Below are 16,541 nucleotides of genomic sequence, written 5' to 3' on the forward strand. Positions count from 1 at the left end.
ATGTTCTTTTATAAAGACCTGTATTTTGGGGGTTTATTAGGCTAATGAGATCTGAAAAGTCTGACCTTGGCATGCATGGACTGGTGACTTGCTAACCTGTTGTTGTCCACATAGCGGATGAGCAGTGGGTAGAGGGCATACAGGTCCCGGCAGAGCACAGAGAACTCATCTCTCACCAGAAGTTCACCCTCCTCAGCTTCTGCCTTGGCCTCCAGACGTAGCTGTTCTTCCTCAGCCACGACCTTCCCAGCACGCTTGCGCAGACGCCCGATGGTAGGGATGAAATGTGAACGTAGGAGCTCTGGCCTAGCCCGGCTCACAATGGGCTGAGCAAACACTATGGGACAGCAGGGGTTGGGGATTGCTCATGCTGGACCTCTGGCTCTACCTTTCACCTCTGACATAACCCCTGATCCCCATTCTCAGTGCGGACCTATCATCTCTCACCCCAGCCTGACCCTGGTCTTTGATCCAAGCATCCTCTTCTGTTCCCACTTCTGATCTCAGGCCCAGATCTCTGACATAGCCCCTGAACTCTGATCCTAACCATAACCCCTAAACTGAACTTATGACCCCATCCTTATCCTGGGACCCCATCTGGCCTCTGACTCTCAACAACTGAATCCTAATCCAATATTGTACCTTTAGCCATCAAGGCTCTAACCATCTTTTAACCTCTCACCTGCATCATACCCAGGATCTTCCTATCAGACCCATCCAGGGACCCCAAACACTGCTCCCCCAGGACCCTTGTGCCCCTCCAACCCACCAGCCAGCCGCTTCATCCAAGAGGCCTCATCAATGCCCAGGTTGTTGACGATGATTCGCAGGATGTTTCCCAGCAGAGAGTTGAGGTGGTCAGAGGTGACGGCTGTGCAGGGAGGAGGGGCACCAACAGGCAGGGCCGGTGGAGGTGCCTCAGGCCCACGCTCCCACCAGCGAGGCAGGTAGCTGCACAGCATGGGTAGCGTGATCTCGATGACATGTGGCATCTCTGTGTAGCGGGCCCCTGACTCAGCCAGCCCCCCAATTTCTGCCATGAGCCGCTCTAGTACTGGGATGTCAGGACACATCTCCTCCACACTGTTGGGAAGCCCCAGGACTGGGGTACAGGGAAAGGTCAGGACATGCTAACCCATCACTCCCAGACTTGCCACACAACCCATCTGACAGTACTGAACCCCTCTCCATGAGTTGCTCTAGATCTCACTCTTTCCATTCCAACCTCCACCCCAGCCACCTCTCACAACCCTCACACTGTAATTCAAGTGGCCTCCAAATACTTTATACCCCAAGCCTTCTAGTCCCTAAATTCACACTCAATTTCCAGATTTAACCTTGTGATGGTTACACTCTTATCAACTTGACAGGATTTAGAATCATTATGGAAACAAACTCTGGGCATGTCTGTGAGGGATTTTCTAGATTAGGTTAATTGAGGTGGGAGGGCCCATCCTAACTGGTGGTACCATTCCATAGACTGGCATCTGAACTGAATAAAAAGGAAAAAAAAAAAAAAAAAACCAACAACTGAGCAGCCACATTCATCACTCTGCTTCTTGACTGTGTACACAATGTGACCAGATGCCTCAAGCTCCTGCCACCATGCTTTCCCTCCATGATGAATTGTGTCCTCAAACTATAAGATAAAACAAACCCTTCATTCCTTAAATTGCTTTTATCATGTATTTTGTTCAGCAATGAGAAAGGTAACTAATACACACCCAATCCAAAACTAGATTCCTGACATGAAACTTCTGAAGTAAGAATCCCATTTTTGCTGGGCATGGTGGTACACACCTTTAATCCTAGCATTTGGGAGGCTGAGGTAGGAGGATCACTGTGAGTTCAAGGGCAGTTTGAGACTACACAGTGAATTCCAGGTGAACCTAGGCTAGAGTGAGACCCTACCTTGAAAATCCAAAAATGAATGCTTTTTTTGGGGGGGTGGGGGGGACAAGACCTCACTATGGAGCCTAGGCAAGCCTTGGAAACTAAAAACCTTCATTCCAAAAATCATACACATACCACCTCTGCTATGCAAGTTCCCCAAAACACCCTTTCCAATTCTGGTGGTACCCCATCCTGATCTTTTTGTTGTTGTTTTTGTTTTTGTAGGATCTCACTATAGTCCAGAGTGATCTGGAATTCACTATGTAGTCTCAGGCTGTCAGACTGGCCTCAAACTCACAGTGATCCTCCTAGCTTCGCCTCCCAAGTGCTGGGATTAAAGGCATGTGCCATCTCACCCAGCTCTTTTCTTTCTTTTGAGACAGACCCAAGCTGGCCTGGAACTCACAATCCTCTTGCCTCAGACTTCTGAGTGCTGGCATGACAGGAACGTGGCATTACACCAAGCTCAAGCCCCCAGTTTTGTCTATGAATTCTACACCTTGATTCTGTCCCTTGAAACACACAAACCATCATTCACTCTCTTGCCTGTCATGGATTAGGCACCTAGCTCTTTTCTTATTGTTGGTGTGTTTTGTTTTTGAGCCTGTCTCTTGTAGCCCAGACTGGTCTCAAATTCATGATTCTCCTACTTCCACTTCCCAAGTTCTGGAATTGCAGGCATGCACCACCACTCCCAGCTCAGGCACTGGTTTGGGAGCACAAAAATGACTGAAGTACAAGTTTCCTACCTGAGACTTGCAGGCCCTTCTAACCCCTGGACTGAGAACTCTGGGTGTTTGTGTCTGGCTTGTCTCCACTAAATGTAGTGCCTTACCTCTAGGGGCCTTCTATAGACAAATATTGAATGAACCCATCACTGCCTTTCCTAATCTTCCTACACCCAAACATCTCTCACCCAAAACTCAAGGACACTGGAAAGTCTTTAGATCCTCAAGCTAAACGTCACCATTTCAAAAATAAGCCCCATGGCTACAATTTCTATCTCTCAGATTCCCCAGTCTTCAGAATTCATGTAGCAGCCTCAGAATGACCCTTTAGCACTGCCTAGGGCCCCTCTGGGATTTCCTATTGTGGACCACGCCCACATCAGAGAATGCACATCCCACATTTTGGGGCCACACTCCCCTTGAGAGGGCTCTCTTGGGCCCTGTGCGGGGCAGAATGTGACCCTCATAGGTGCCCCAGCCCACAACTCACTGGCCCGCTCCCGGGGAGACTTGGTGGTGTACACAGAGCAGGCGTTGTATTCATTTAGCTGGGGCTCCAGGAATGCCACCGGCATGGCTGCGGCCAGTCGGGCCAGGCACTCCCCAAGGGCTGGCCTCAGCCTGGAAGAGAGGTAGTGATTAGCTTCTCGAGCGCCTCTCAGCCACATCCTGCCCAGAAAGAACCGCTCCTCCTACGTGCACTGTTCTCTGGGTCCCTCACAAGGATTTCTGTGCTGGTTGAAATGTTCCTTCCTAGGGATCCCCAGGTTGTGTGTACCTTCCATTTCTGCATGTACCCTACCAGGGCAAGATTGTTCCCCAGAGAAAAGTCGTCATGCAGCTAGTCCAGCAAATGTGCGGTTCCCATTGGCTCCCAGAGCCTATGGTTACCTAGCTGTCCCCTGAGCGCCAGGTAACTGCAAATGCTACAAGATACTGGAGGGTTAAAGATTTTGAACAACTACTGCCTTTGGGAACCCTATCTTCTCCGGCTTTGTCCCTCTAGCTCCAAAGTACCATCCGATGCCAAAATTACTATGTCCATCCCATTTCCTTACTTTTCCACGTAAGGGTTCCTGGTGGTTCCAAGAGAGTAGATACTGCACAGCGTTCGGTAGCAAGAGACTTGTACGTCATCCACTGAGGAGGAGGGAGGGAGAGGGTCTGATATGTGCCCACCATACCAGCAGGCCTCTTTACCATCTCTCCTGTCTACAGCAGTAAGAGGCCCGCTCCTTCCCATCCTCCACTTCCCCAACCCTGCCATTTAGGCCTTGTGACCTTCTTTTAGCTTCAGTTCCTTCTCTATAAATGCTTTCAGCCCTGGATAGTTTGAAGATCAAATGGGTGATTTTTTATTTTATTTTATTTTTTAACAGTACGAGATAATGAACCCTGGACCTCAAGTGTTAGACAAACATGCTACCACTGAACTATATCCCTAGCCCAAATGAATTAATTCTTGTAAAACAATTAGAACAAGACACATATTACACTAGAGGCTACTTGCTTATTTTTTTTTCTTAGATCTCTTTCCTTTTTTAAAAAAAAAAATATATGTCTGAACCGGGCATGGTGGTGCACACCTTTAATCCCAGCACTCGGGAGGCAGAGGTAGGAGGATCACCATGAGTTCAAGGCCACCCTGAGACTCCATAGTGAATTCTAGGTCAGCCTGGGCTACAGTGAAACCCTACCTCCAAAAACAAAAACAAACAAACAAAAAAAAAAGTCTGGTTCATCAGACCCCTTTCTAAAAATTTTTATTTGTTAATTTGAAAGACAGAAAGAGGAAGAGAGAGAAAAAGAGAATAACACATCAGGGCCCCTAGCCACAGCAAAGGAATTCCAGACACACATGCCACCTTGTCCATCTGGCTTTATGTGGGTTCTGGAGGATTGAACCTGGGCTGTCCTTTGGCTTTGCAGGCAAGCACCTTAACTGCCAAGCAATCTCTCCAATCCTCTTTCCTCTTTGCTTTCTTTTTAAATTTATTTATTTGAGAGGGAAAGAATGAATAAAGGGGCTTCCTGCCCCCACAAATATGAACTCCAGATAGATGCACACACTACTTTGTGCATCTGACTTTATGTGAGTACTGGGGAATCAAACCCAGGCAATCAGGTTTTGCAAGCAAGTGCCTTTAACCACTGAGCCATTTCTCAAGCCTTCTCTGTTTTTTTTTTTTAAGGCAGGGTCTCACTCTAGCACAGGCTGACCTCGAACTCATAGCAATTCTTCTACCTCAACCTCCTCAGTGCTAGAATTATAGATGTGAACCACCACACCTGGCTTTTGGATGTCATTAATTAACATGGGGAGCACTTCCTCCAGAACAATGCACACACATACATATGATGCTAACTATAATATCATGTGGTCCACTCACCTCCCAGAAGGTCAAGGTAAGATCCTCACTGACTAAACAAATATCATGAAGTAAAAAGGAGGACAAGGCTATTTGAAATTTTAAACAGAACACAGAAGGGCTGAAGAGATGGCTCAGTGGTTAAGGTGCTTGCCTGTAAAGTCTAATGAAATGAGTTCAGTTCTCCAGTACCCACATAAAGCCAGATGCACAAAGTGGTACATGCATTTGGAGTATGTCTGCAACAACTTGGTATGCCTGTTTTCTCTCCCTCCCTCTCTCTCTCTCTCTCTCTCTCTCTGCTTGCAAATAAATTTTATTATTATTATTATTATTTTGGTTTTTCGAGGCAGGGTCTCACTCTGTCCCAGGCTGACCTGGAATTCACTATGTAGTCTCAGGGTGGCCTCAGACTCATGGTGATCCTCCTACCTCTGCCTCCTGAGTGCTGGGATTAAAGGCATTCACCACCACGCCCAGCTACTTGCAAATAAATTTTTTTTTTAAAGACCACTGAGATATAAACAAATACAATGGGATGATTTTTTTTTTTTTTGGTAATTTTTTAAGAGAGTGAGAGCAAGAACAAGAGAGGGAAATTGGTGAACCAGGGTCTCCAGCCACTGCAATTGAACTCCAAAAGCATGTGCCACCTTAGGCACATGTGCAACCTCATGTGCTTGCATCACATTGTGCATCTGGCTTATATGGGCCCTGGAGAGTAGAACATGGGTCCTTAGGCTTCACAGGCAAGCAAGTGCCTTAACCGCTGAGCCATCTCTCCAAGTCCATGTTTTTATTTATTTATTTATTTATTTATTTTAAATCCTAGGCTGGAGAAATGGCTCAGCGGTTAAGGCACTTGCCTGTAAAGCCTAATGACCCAAGTTCAATTCTCCAGTACCCATGTAAAGCCATAATGCACAAAGTGCTGCATGCATCAGGAGTTTGTTGGCAGTGGCTGGAGACCCAGGGGTGCTCATTCTCTGTCTCTCTCTCTAGCAGGCATGGTGGTATACGCCTTTAATCCCAGAACTCAGGAGGCAGAGGTAGGAGGGTTGCTATGAGTTTTAGGTCAGCCTGAGATGACACAGTGAATTGCAGGTCAGCCTGGGCTAGAGTGAGACCCTATTTCACAAAAACCAATAATAGAAATAAGAAGAAATAGAAGAAAGGCCAGGCGTGGTGGTGCATGTCTTTAATCCCAGCACTTGGGAGGCAGAGGTAGGAGGATCACTGAGAGTTCAAGGCCACCTTGAGACTACATAGTGAATTCCAGGTCCGCCTGGGCTAGAGTGAGACCCTACCTTTAACAACAACAACAACAACAAAAAACCCCAACAACAACAACAAAATTGCACAAAGAAGAAGAAGAGAAAAAAGAGGAGAGGGAAAGGAAGAAGGAGGAAGAGGAGATAGACATGGTGATACATGCCTATAATCTCAGCACTTGGGAGGTAGAGGCTGAAGGATCAGGGTTTATGGTCATCCTGGGCTATACAATAAGCTTGAGGCCAGCCTGAGCTACAAGGAACACTCCTAAAAAATAATAAAATTTTACTTTCAAATAAACAGAAAGCTCTGACATGGCTCCATTACGCCTTAGTTCCCACATCCTATGGGCCCTAGAGTCCATACTAGACACCTCCCCACAACTGTCCTCCAGGTCCTTCACAATCACTATGTCCCAAACCAACCTCAGCCTTTCCCCTAAAGTTGCTAGTTTCTTCCAATCTATATCTCACAGAGACCCCAGCGTCCTCAGGCCCCATTCTGGATACCTCCTTTCTCTCTACATCTGTCCCGCCTGCCCTCCTCCAGACTCTTCCCTAATCCCAGCCACATGTTTGAAGGCTCTTTTGGGTACCTACCCCTACACTGTCATGTTTCCTGTGTCATCTTGACACAACACTGCATACTGTAATGCATTACGTGACAAGCCACACCCTATATGTTCCCTATATGGCAAACAGCTCATTGACTCCCATGATCTGCTCTTGCCTTATCACTCTTCCCTTCTTTCTAGTAACAACCCCCCAACCACATATTTAGCCCAACATATAACATCAGAACAAAGGCTACTCTATCATCTTTGCAGTGATGGGTGGAATTTTCTAAGTTCTAACTAATTTGATATAAGCAGAAATGATAGGGCTGACTATGGTTTGGATGTGAAGTTCCTTCCAAAAAAAGAGCTCTTATGTTGAAGGCTTAGTCCATAAGGGCAGTAATATTTATAGATAGGACTTTTAAGAAGTTATTGGTTCATGAAGGTGGGAACTGTGGAAAGTGAGACCTATATTAAGGAAGTAGGTTGCTGAAGACATATTTGAAGGATTTATCCTGTCTTCTTTGTCTCAATGCCTTTTCTTCCTAGCTGCTATGAGGTGAGGAGCTTGCTCTGCCACATGCTCCTGTAGCTATTACACCCTGCCTCACTTGAGGTATAAAGTAATGGAGCCAAGCCACCATGGACTGAACTCTCTGAGATTGTTAGCCAAAATAAATCCTTCCTCCTTCTAAGTTGTTTATTCTTTTTTTTTTTTTCAGATACTTTTTCACAGCAATGCAATGGTACATAACACAGAGCCACTTCTAAATTGTTCCTTTAAAAGAACAAAATGTGGGGGCTCCTCACTGCTTTTTCTTCTCTCCCACTGCCTAGGAGGAAGATGCAGAAGTGAGCCATACTGGCCGGGTATGGTGGAGCTGGCCTTTAATCCCAGCACTTAGGAGGCAGAGGTAGGAGGATCACCATGAGTTCAAGGCTGTCCTGAGGCTGCATAGTGAATTCCAGATCAGCCTAGGCTACAGAAAGCTCCTAACTTGAGAAACAAAACCCAACAACAAAAAGTAAGCCATACTGGAACATGTGGGAAAAGCAACATTTGAGAGAAGGCAGAACAATGAGATGGAGAGAACCTGGGCTTCTGCTTTTGACCTTAAGAAATACTTAAAACTAGACTGTTGGGCTGAAGAGATTGCTTAGCAGTTAAGGCACATGTCTATGAAGCCCAAGTCTCCCCAGAACCTACATAAGCCAAATGCACAAGGTGGCACATGCATCTGGAGTTCATTTGCAGTGCCTAGAGGCCCTGGCATGCCAATTCTTTCTTTGTTTCTCTCTCTCTCTCTCATACACACACACACACACACACACACACACACACACATACACACACACATATAAATAAAAAGAAATTAAAAATTTATAAAGGTAGACTGTTACATGAGAAAGAAATTTCTGGCTTCTTTGAACTATAGTGATTTATCATCTTCAGGTTCTTTGGTTCAAGAAACTGGACTCGGGCCAGAGAGATGGCTTAGCAGTTAAGCACTTGCCTGTGAAGCCTAAGGATCCTGGTTCAAGGCTAGATTCCCCAGGACCCACGTTAGCCAGGTGCACAAGGGGGCGCACGCATCTGGAGTTTGTTTGCAGTGGCTGGAGGCCCTGGCTTGCCCATTCTCTCTCTCTCTCTTTTTCTCTCTGTGCCTTTCTCTCTGTGTCTGTCACTCTCAAATAAATAAGTAAATAAATCATGAACAAAAAATATTTTTTAAAAAAGAAACTGGACTCACTTTTCTTTTTTTTTTTACAGTGCTGGGGGTGAAACTCAGGGCCTTTCATATGCTAGGCAAGTGACCTACAAATGAACCATACCCTCAGCCAGTCACTAATGGATTCTAGGAAAGTGCTATGCCACTGAGTCCCACATACAGCCCATGGCTGGTAAAATCTAGACAAATGCTCTACCACTGGTCATGGCCCCAGCCCTTCATTGATGTCTACCACTGAGCCACCCTCAGATTTTGGGTTTTATTTTTTCAGTGTGTTATCCCATAGCCCAGGCTAGCCTGGAACTCACTATCTCAACTTTGTAGCAATTCTGCCTCAGCCCCCTCTGTGCTAGGATTACAGGTGTGTGCATCATCTAGCTTTTGTACTCACACTTTAATTAAGTCTTTCTGTTCCTTACATTTCACTGACTACATGCTTTTCTTAAAGCAAGAAAGCTTTAACACTTGAAAAATATGCCAAGCACCCCAGACATGTGTATTCATGGTCAAACTGACCACTCCCCAATGCCCTCGCCCTCAGAGTCAGAAGTCCTTACAGATGACATCATCTCCGAACTGGTGCTGGGCAATGTGCTGGAAGAGCGTGGTGAGGACCGGCAGCAGGGCCACTGTGGTATAGGCGATGTTCTGGCCTACCCCCTTCACTTGCGTGCGTGCCTGGGACACCTTGCCTAGGCGCAGGTTCTCTACCATCTTCTCAATGTCCTCTGAGGCACTCTCGAAGAAGGAGCGGAGGCCAGCCTTTACAATCTCAGGGCCTGACTTCATCACTGTCCTAAGAAAGAAGTGGGAATACCAATTTTTGAATAGAGCAATCTCAACTTCACCTGCATTTCCTCTCTTTCTGTCTCTTCACTCTGAGTAAGAATACCTATATATCTATATATTGTATATATTTATATAATACAAATATCATATATATTATACATCGATAAACCCAGGCTGGTTTGGAATTAGAATAGTTCTCCAGCCTCAGCCTCCTGAATACTGGAATAACAGACATGTACCATTATACCCAGCTTCAGAGTGTCAACTTCGAAGAATGTAGAAGAACTGTAGGCTGAGACTGGGACATGATTATAAAGTGAGTACCTTGACCCCTAGAAGCTCTACCTGGCATCCAGGGAGCGTGCCAAGATGTGAAGACAGTTTATCACAGCTGAGGCATCCGTTCCTGAGAAAAAAAAGATGGGCTGAGGTGAAAGAAGGGCCCTAAGGCACTCTATATCTAATCCTTGGCTCTCAGACCCCATCTCCTAGTTAGGTAAGCATGCTACACCAACCCCACTGGCCCTGTGCCTTCCTCATCCCTGCCCTGAATGTTCTCCTTTCCTTTTCCCTTCCACCAACCCTGATCCTTCAGGGCTGTCACTGTATGGGGACAATGGCTTGGCATGGCCCAGGTCTCAGTTCCTGCCCTGTCCCCAGAATCACCCAGTCCAGGTTCAGAAAAGGATTACAAGGAACACTGTTCACAATGAGGCCAACCTGGAATTTCTGCTGGGTAGGGTTGGTGTCAAAGGAAGAAAGAAAGACTGGCAGAAAGACTCTGGAGCAGCTACTTACCAAAAAGAGAGACTCGATGACGGACAAGAGCAGCAAGTTTGCAGAAGAGGCTGAAGAAAGAAAAAGGGACAGACAGACAAAGGAACAGGGAGTGGGTGAGGAGATCAAAGAGATACAGGGGTGAAACAGTTAGGGGTAGAAACCAAAAACAGAGAACAAAATATAGAGCCAGGAAAAGGCAGAGTGACAGGCAGGGGGAGGGACATGACCAAGCTTGAAAGTCACAAAGACTGAGAGCATGGCTCTGAGGTATAGCATGTATAAAGAAAAAAAAAATCATAAAAATGACTGACATGGGGGGAGGGTATTACCATGGGATATTTTTTATAATCATGGAAAATGTTAATAAAAATTGTGAAAAGATAAAAAAAATAAATAAAAATTGTTTCAAAAAAAAAAAATGACTGACATATAGGAGTGCCAGGAGTAAGGCTGTCTTTGTCAAGGTGACCAGTTTATCTATTTGCATCTTGAAGGAGTCCTTTATAGTCTCTGGGAAGCCCTTTAAAGTTGGTCTTTCTAGCCTTCCATCAACTCTGAAGACAGAGTGACAAGGGACTAGCACCCATGACAGAGCACCAAAAGCCAAGACTGGGAGCAAGAGATTTGGGATTAAAGTCCTGTGAAGTCAGAGATCATAGGCAGCCCACCTGGTAATCATTTCCTTCTCTTTGTTAGAGGCATGGCCACCACTACCCAGCACTTTGGCTGGTGTGGACAGGAAGTAGAGGCAGTGGTTGGTGAAATACTGGTTGATCAAAGGGAGAAGAATCTGGATGGGAGAAGATGAGGGGGAACTAGGTGAGGGATTGGAATAGCCCTCTCAGCCCCTTCTAGTTATGGAACCCACCTCTCACCTTAGCAAAGAATTTAATCTCTTGTTCATGAGGAGACTTCTCCACTCGTCCACTGCTGACCACAGCCTCTGTAAGGGAGGGGAAGTAGGGGTCATGGTGGATTTAAGGCTAGGGAACTCAGCATATTCTGATAAGAAGAACCCTGAGGGCAGAGTCAGAAAATTATAGTATATAGTCTTTTTCTTTTCTTTATCCTTCCTTTCTTCCTTCTTCCCTCCCTCACTCTCTTTCTTCCTTTTTTATTTTATTTACTTATTTATTATAGATAGAGACAGGGAGAGAGAATTGGCATGCCACGGCCTCTAGCCACTGTAAATGAACTCCAGATGCATGCGTCATCATGTGCATCCGGCTTACGTGGCATCTGGAGAATCAAACCCAGGTCTTTAGGCTTCACCGCAAGCACCTTAACCACTAAGTAATCCCTCCATCCCCTCTTCCTTCCTTTTTTAATTTTTTTTGTTTATTTTTATTTATTTATTTATTTGAGAGCGACAGACAGAGAGAGAAAGAGGCAGAGAGAGGAAAGTGGACACGCCAGGGCTTCTAGCCACTACAAACGAACTCCAGACACGTGTGCCCCCTTGTGCATCTGGCTAACGTGGGTCCTGGGGAATTGAGCCTTGAACCAGGGTCCTTAGGCTTCACAGGCAAGCACTTAACCGCTAAGCCATCTCTCCAGCCCTCTTCCTTCCTTTTTTTAAAAATATATTTTAAAATATTTTATTTATTCATTTATTTATTAGAGGGAGAAAAATGAGGTAGATAGAAAGAAAGAGAATGGGCACACAAGGACCTCTAGCCACTGCAAATGAACTCCAGACACATGTGCCACCTTGTGTATCTGGCTTACGTGGGCACTAGGGAATCAAACCTGGGTCCTTAGGCTTTGCAAGCAAGTGCCTTAGTCACTAAGCATTCTCTTTAGCACCCCCCAAAAATGTTTATTTATTTGCAAAGAGAGAGAGGTAAAAGGGACAGAGAGAAAATGGGTGTACCAGGTCCTCCAAACACTGCTCATGGACTCCAGATGCATGTGCTACTGTGCATCTGGCTCTATGCCGGTACTGGGGAATCAAACTTGGATTGTTAGGTTCTATAGGCAAGTGCCTTAACCACTGAACTCTCTCTCTCCATCCCACCTTCCTTTTATTCTCTAAGATACTGTCTCACTATGTGACAAGACTTGTCTAGAATTCACTGTATGGACCAGCTGCATTGAATTTATGGTGATTCTTCTGCCTCTGTGTTTGGAGAGCTAGGATGACAGCTGAGTATCACCCATGTCTGGCCCTGTGACAGATAATTTCAGTATGAAGCCACATCTATTGACATTCAGAGAAAACTCTCTCTTTGTTCTAGACATCTATTCATTACTGGAACAAAGCATGCAACCCAAAGGAGCTGATGGGAGAAAAGGGTTTAGTTTTGGTTTACAGTCTTGAAGAGAAGGAACCCCCATGATGATAGGGGAAAGGATGGCTTGAGCAGAGGTTGAATGTCATCTCTGTCATAGCAGATGGCTAACCGTGGCAGGTGAATGAGCTGAACTCTAGCAAGCTAGCTATAATACTCATAAGCCCACCCAACAACACATCTCCTTCAGCAAGGCTCCACTTCCCAAACTGCCATCAGTTGGAAACCGACCATTCAGAACAAATGAGTTTATGGGGGACATCTAACTCATACCACCACACTCTTCTACCTTTGATCTTATTCCCTTAACTCTTTAATCAAACCCTTTCTGAAGTTGAAAATGAGGAAGAGAAAAACCCCCTCTCTCCTTTTCTTTTCTCTTCCTCTTTCTCTTTCTTTCTTCCTTCTTTCCTTGTGAAACAGAGCTTCACTATGTAACCCAGCTAGCCTCAAACTTGCAGCAATCCTCCTGCCTCAGCCTTCCGAGTGATGGGGTTACAAATATTCACCACTACACTCAACTTAGCCCTTTTATTTCTGAACTTCAATACCTAGTACTGAGTAAATTTGGAATGAGTGAATGAACAAAACAAGAAGTTGATATAAACCAATTAGAATTCATTTTAAAATGAAAACATATTTCAAACAATAAATGTGTGTAGTAGTAATTAAACTATCAAAATGATAATATTGCTGGACAGATGGCTTAGCAGTTAAGATGCTTGCCTGCAAAGCCTAAGGACCCATGTTCGATCTCTCTCCAGAGCTCATGTAACCTACATGCACAAAGGTGAGACAAGGGCTGGAGGGATGGCTTAGCGGTTAAGGCATTTGCCTGCAAAGCCAAAGGCCCCAGGTTCAATTCCCCAGGACCCATGTTTGCCAGATGCACAAGGGGACGCTCATGTCTGGAGTTCGTTTGCCTTGGCTGGAGGCCCTGGTGGGCCCATTCTCTCTCTCTCTCTCTCTTTCTCTCTCTCCCTCACTCTATCTCTGTCCAATGCATAAATAAAAAAAAAAAAAACAACAAAGGTGAGACAAATGCAAGGTCGCACATGCTCACTAGGTGGCGCAAGCATGTGGCATACCAATGCAATGGCTGAGGCCCTGATGAGCCAATTCTCTTTCTCTCTTGCTCTTGCTTATAATGATGATGATAATGATGATGATATTGTAGGGCTAGAAAGGTAACTTAGCAGTTAAAGTGCTTGCTTGCAAAGCCTAAGGACCCAGGTTTGATTCTCTAGAACCCATGTAAGCCAGATGCTGGTACATGGCAGTGCATGCATCTGGAGTTCATTTGCAGTAGCTAGAGACCCTGGTGCACCCTTTCTCTCCCTCTCTAATAAGTAAATAAATACAAATTTTAAGTAATGACATTGGTTTCAATTATTGAGCACTTGAAAAGACCTTGGCAGCAAGAAACATTGTCCTCTAGAATCTTTTCTCAACTTGAAGGTCTGTAAGGTGGGTGTGCCTCTGTCATTTTACATATAAGGAAACTCAGATGAAATAATTAAATCCAGTCTCAGGCAATATGTGATAGAACTGTGGACAGTTACAGTAAACAGTGTCTGCATATCACAGATGAGGAAGCCAAGGTTCAGAGAGGGAGAGAGAATACCACAGGGCAGTATGTGTGTGTTGGCAACAGGGATGTAGTAGGCTTGGCACATGGGCTGTGAGGTCACACAGTGGAAATGTGTCCTACTCCGCCTCTCACCTAGAGGGAATATGGGAGTTCCAGGGTGACTCTCAAGTGGAATGCTAAGATGTCTAGAAGAAAACCGGAAGAACACCCTAGGGACCCTAGCTCTGATTCTTGGTGTCATATGAGCTACTTGGGAACTAGGAGTGGTGTACATATCTGTAATTCCAACATTTTCTACAGAGGCAGAAAGATTGCCAGTTTGAGGCCAGCCTAGACATCCTTCTAGTCCCAGCTTTTCAAAACAAAAATACTGTCTGTCCAGTTTTCACCCTTCATTGCATTTGCTCCAGCCCCAGCCAGAAGGACTGACTCTGAACATCTACACCTAAGTCAGGTCCCTGCTCAGAGTCCTGCTGCAGCAAAGCACAAAGGCTGCATCACTGACTACAAAGCACTACATGACTTGACCCAATGCCCTATCTAACCTCATATCCTCTTACAGTTTCTTCATTCACTCTGCCCAAGCCTAAGACTCACACCATGAACTTTCAAGACCTTAGCACATGCTGTTCCTTTGCTGGGATATCCTCCAGCTGTCCACATGGCTAACCCATTTTCCCTTTGTGTCTTGGCATAGATGTCACATCATCATGCAAGTCTTTCTTGAATATTTTATTACTTATTTACTTAGTGTATATGTGTGTCATGCATGTTTAGGCATGCATGTTTGCATGTGTGTTGGGGTAGGTGTGCACATGTGTGCGCCTTGTGTGTAAAGGTCAGAGATTGACATTAGGGGTCTTCTTCAGTCTTTGAAGCACAGTATCTCACTGAACCTAAAGCTTGCTAATTCAGCTAGACTAGCTAGCCAGTGGGCTCCAGGGATCCTCTTGCCTCTACCTCCCCAGCACAGGGATTGCAGGCACACACCACAACACTCTTACAACCAACACCTATTATACATGAGTATTCTGTATCCATACTTAAATCCTCATGTTTGTGCAGCAAGCACTTGACCCACTGAGCCATCTCCCCAGCCCTCAACTACTCTACATAGTCAGTTCACACTCCCAACCCCCCTTTCTGTGGCTCCCTTTATTTTTTCTTCCTTTAGTATTAACCACTCCCTGACATGCTACATGGTTTAGTAAATATGCTATTAACTGACTGACTCCATCACAGGAATGCAGCTGCAGAAGAGGTGTTTTTCAGAAGTGTATGGCACACAGTAGATGATCAATAAACATTAGCTGAGGAGTGATAATATGTGACCTGGTTTTAAAAGTGAGTCTTTGCAGGTGAGATCATGAAGGAAATTCTTCCTACCCAAGTGGGCGATGAACTCCTGGGAAATGTCCATCCAACGCAATAGCTGCTGTAAGAAGCCAAAGGCAAACCGCTTCTCAATGGAAGATGTATCCAGCTCCATGTCCTTAAGGCCTCTGCAAGAACAGGCAAAGGGGTCAGTTCAGACATAAGTTCTGCCCTGCTTCACACCTGTCTGGTCAGCTTGCAGCCTCATGCCTTGGCCTACTGGTCCTGCCCCTGAATGTCCTGCTTCCTTCATGGCCTCACCTCCCTCCTGTGGCTCCAAATCTGCTCCCAAGGCCTACTCCTTACCCTCTTTCCTTATGGCCCACCCTTTAGTCCTTCCCACCCAGCTTTGCTTGCAGCTTCTGTACTTGTTCCCAATGGCCTACAGGCAGGGCTCCCAACTCTCCTTGCCTGGTGACTGCATAGCCATTCATTTGCAGGAACTTTAGCAGCTCTTGAGCCTTCTCTCGGTCTCGGGCCTTCTCCTTGGCAGTGAGCGTATCATAGGGGACCAGCAGGGGATGGGACCCACCCCCTGGAAACGTAAAAATTGGAAATCAAGGGCTAAGCATGCCCAGGCAACTCTCACTAATGTGGTTCCTGCAGTTGAGGGCATGCACAGTATGGCAATAAAGGTGAAAATAACAGAAACACTGTTTTCAAATGCTGGTCACCACCAAGGATGAGAACAATTGCTTAGTCATTAAATGAAGATGGTACTCTAGCCAAGGTCCTTATCAGGATGGAGCTTATTAATGGGGAACTGAGTAGAAAGGGGCTGCAGCAGGAAGGAATGGGTGCTCTCACCCTTGGCTTCCAGCTCTTGCTTCTTCTTCCGACCCCATGTATTGTGGTAATTTTCCGCCAGTTGTTCTGCCATGGCCTGGGAGTAGATGCAGTCAAGCACCAGATTCAGAGGTTACCCATACCCCAACAGACAGTCAATGACCCCCCAAATAAAGGATTAGAGGTCTCACTTGTAACTCCCGGGACAAGGTAACTCCACTGAGGTCAGGAGGTTGGGGGTTATATCCTTCTCGAGGGTCGTAGGTCTGAGAGAATAAAATGGGGACTTGATGGAATATATGGAAGCTCAAGCCAGTCCTGTCCCAGGATCCAGACACCTCCCCTCAGCCCCCTACCCCACTTAAGGCCCTGTTCCTAAGTC

The 16,541-nt window shown here is 45.7% G+C and overlaps 1 protein-coding gene across 1 annotated transcript in view; it reads right to left on the reverse strand.

Moving 5' to 3' along the window:
* Ryr1 (ryanodine receptor 1) overlaps positions 1 to 16,541 on the reverse strand; it is a 182,468-nt gene that overhangs the window by 91,584 nt on the left and 74,343 nt on the right. The window contains exons 55-67 of the mRNA XM_045154253.1: positions 16,351 to 16,425; positions 16,181 to 16,256; positions 15,785 to 15,908; positions 15,386 to 15,501; positions 10,993 to 11,060; positions 10,786 to 10,907; positions 10,136 to 10,185; positions 9,683 to 9,743; positions 9,106 to 9,344; positions 3,680 to 3,761; positions 3,112 to 3,242; positions 770 to 1,102; positions 97 to 337 (exon numbers count right to left, since the gene is read on the reverse strand). Of these exons, the coding sequence (XP_045010188.1) occupies positions 97 to 337; positions 770 to 1,102; positions 3,112 to 3,242; positions 3,680 to 3,761; positions 9,106 to 9,344; positions 9,683 to 9,743; positions 10,136 to 10,185; positions 10,786 to 10,907; positions 10,993 to 11,060; positions 15,386 to 15,501; positions 15,785 to 15,908; positions 16,181 to 16,256; positions 16,351 to 16,425 (1,718 nt within the window). The remainder of the gene's footprint in view (positions 1 to 96; positions 338 to 769; positions 1,103 to 3,111; positions 3,243 to 3,679; positions 3,762 to 9,105; positions 9,345 to 9,682; positions 9,744 to 10,135; positions 10,186 to 10,785; positions 10,908 to 10,992; positions 11,061 to 15,385; positions 15,502 to 15,784; positions 15,909 to 16,180; positions 16,257 to 16,350; positions 16,426 to 16,541) is intronic.

This window comes from Jaculus jaculus, chromosome 7 (genome assembly GCF_020740685.1).
Source record: "Jaculus jaculus isolate mJacJac1 chromosome 7, mJacJac1.mat.Y.cur, whole genome shotgun sequence".
In the NCBI taxonomy this organism is placed as follows: Eukaryota; Metazoa; Chordata; class Mammalia; order Rodentia; family Dipodidae; genus Jaculus; species Jaculus jaculus.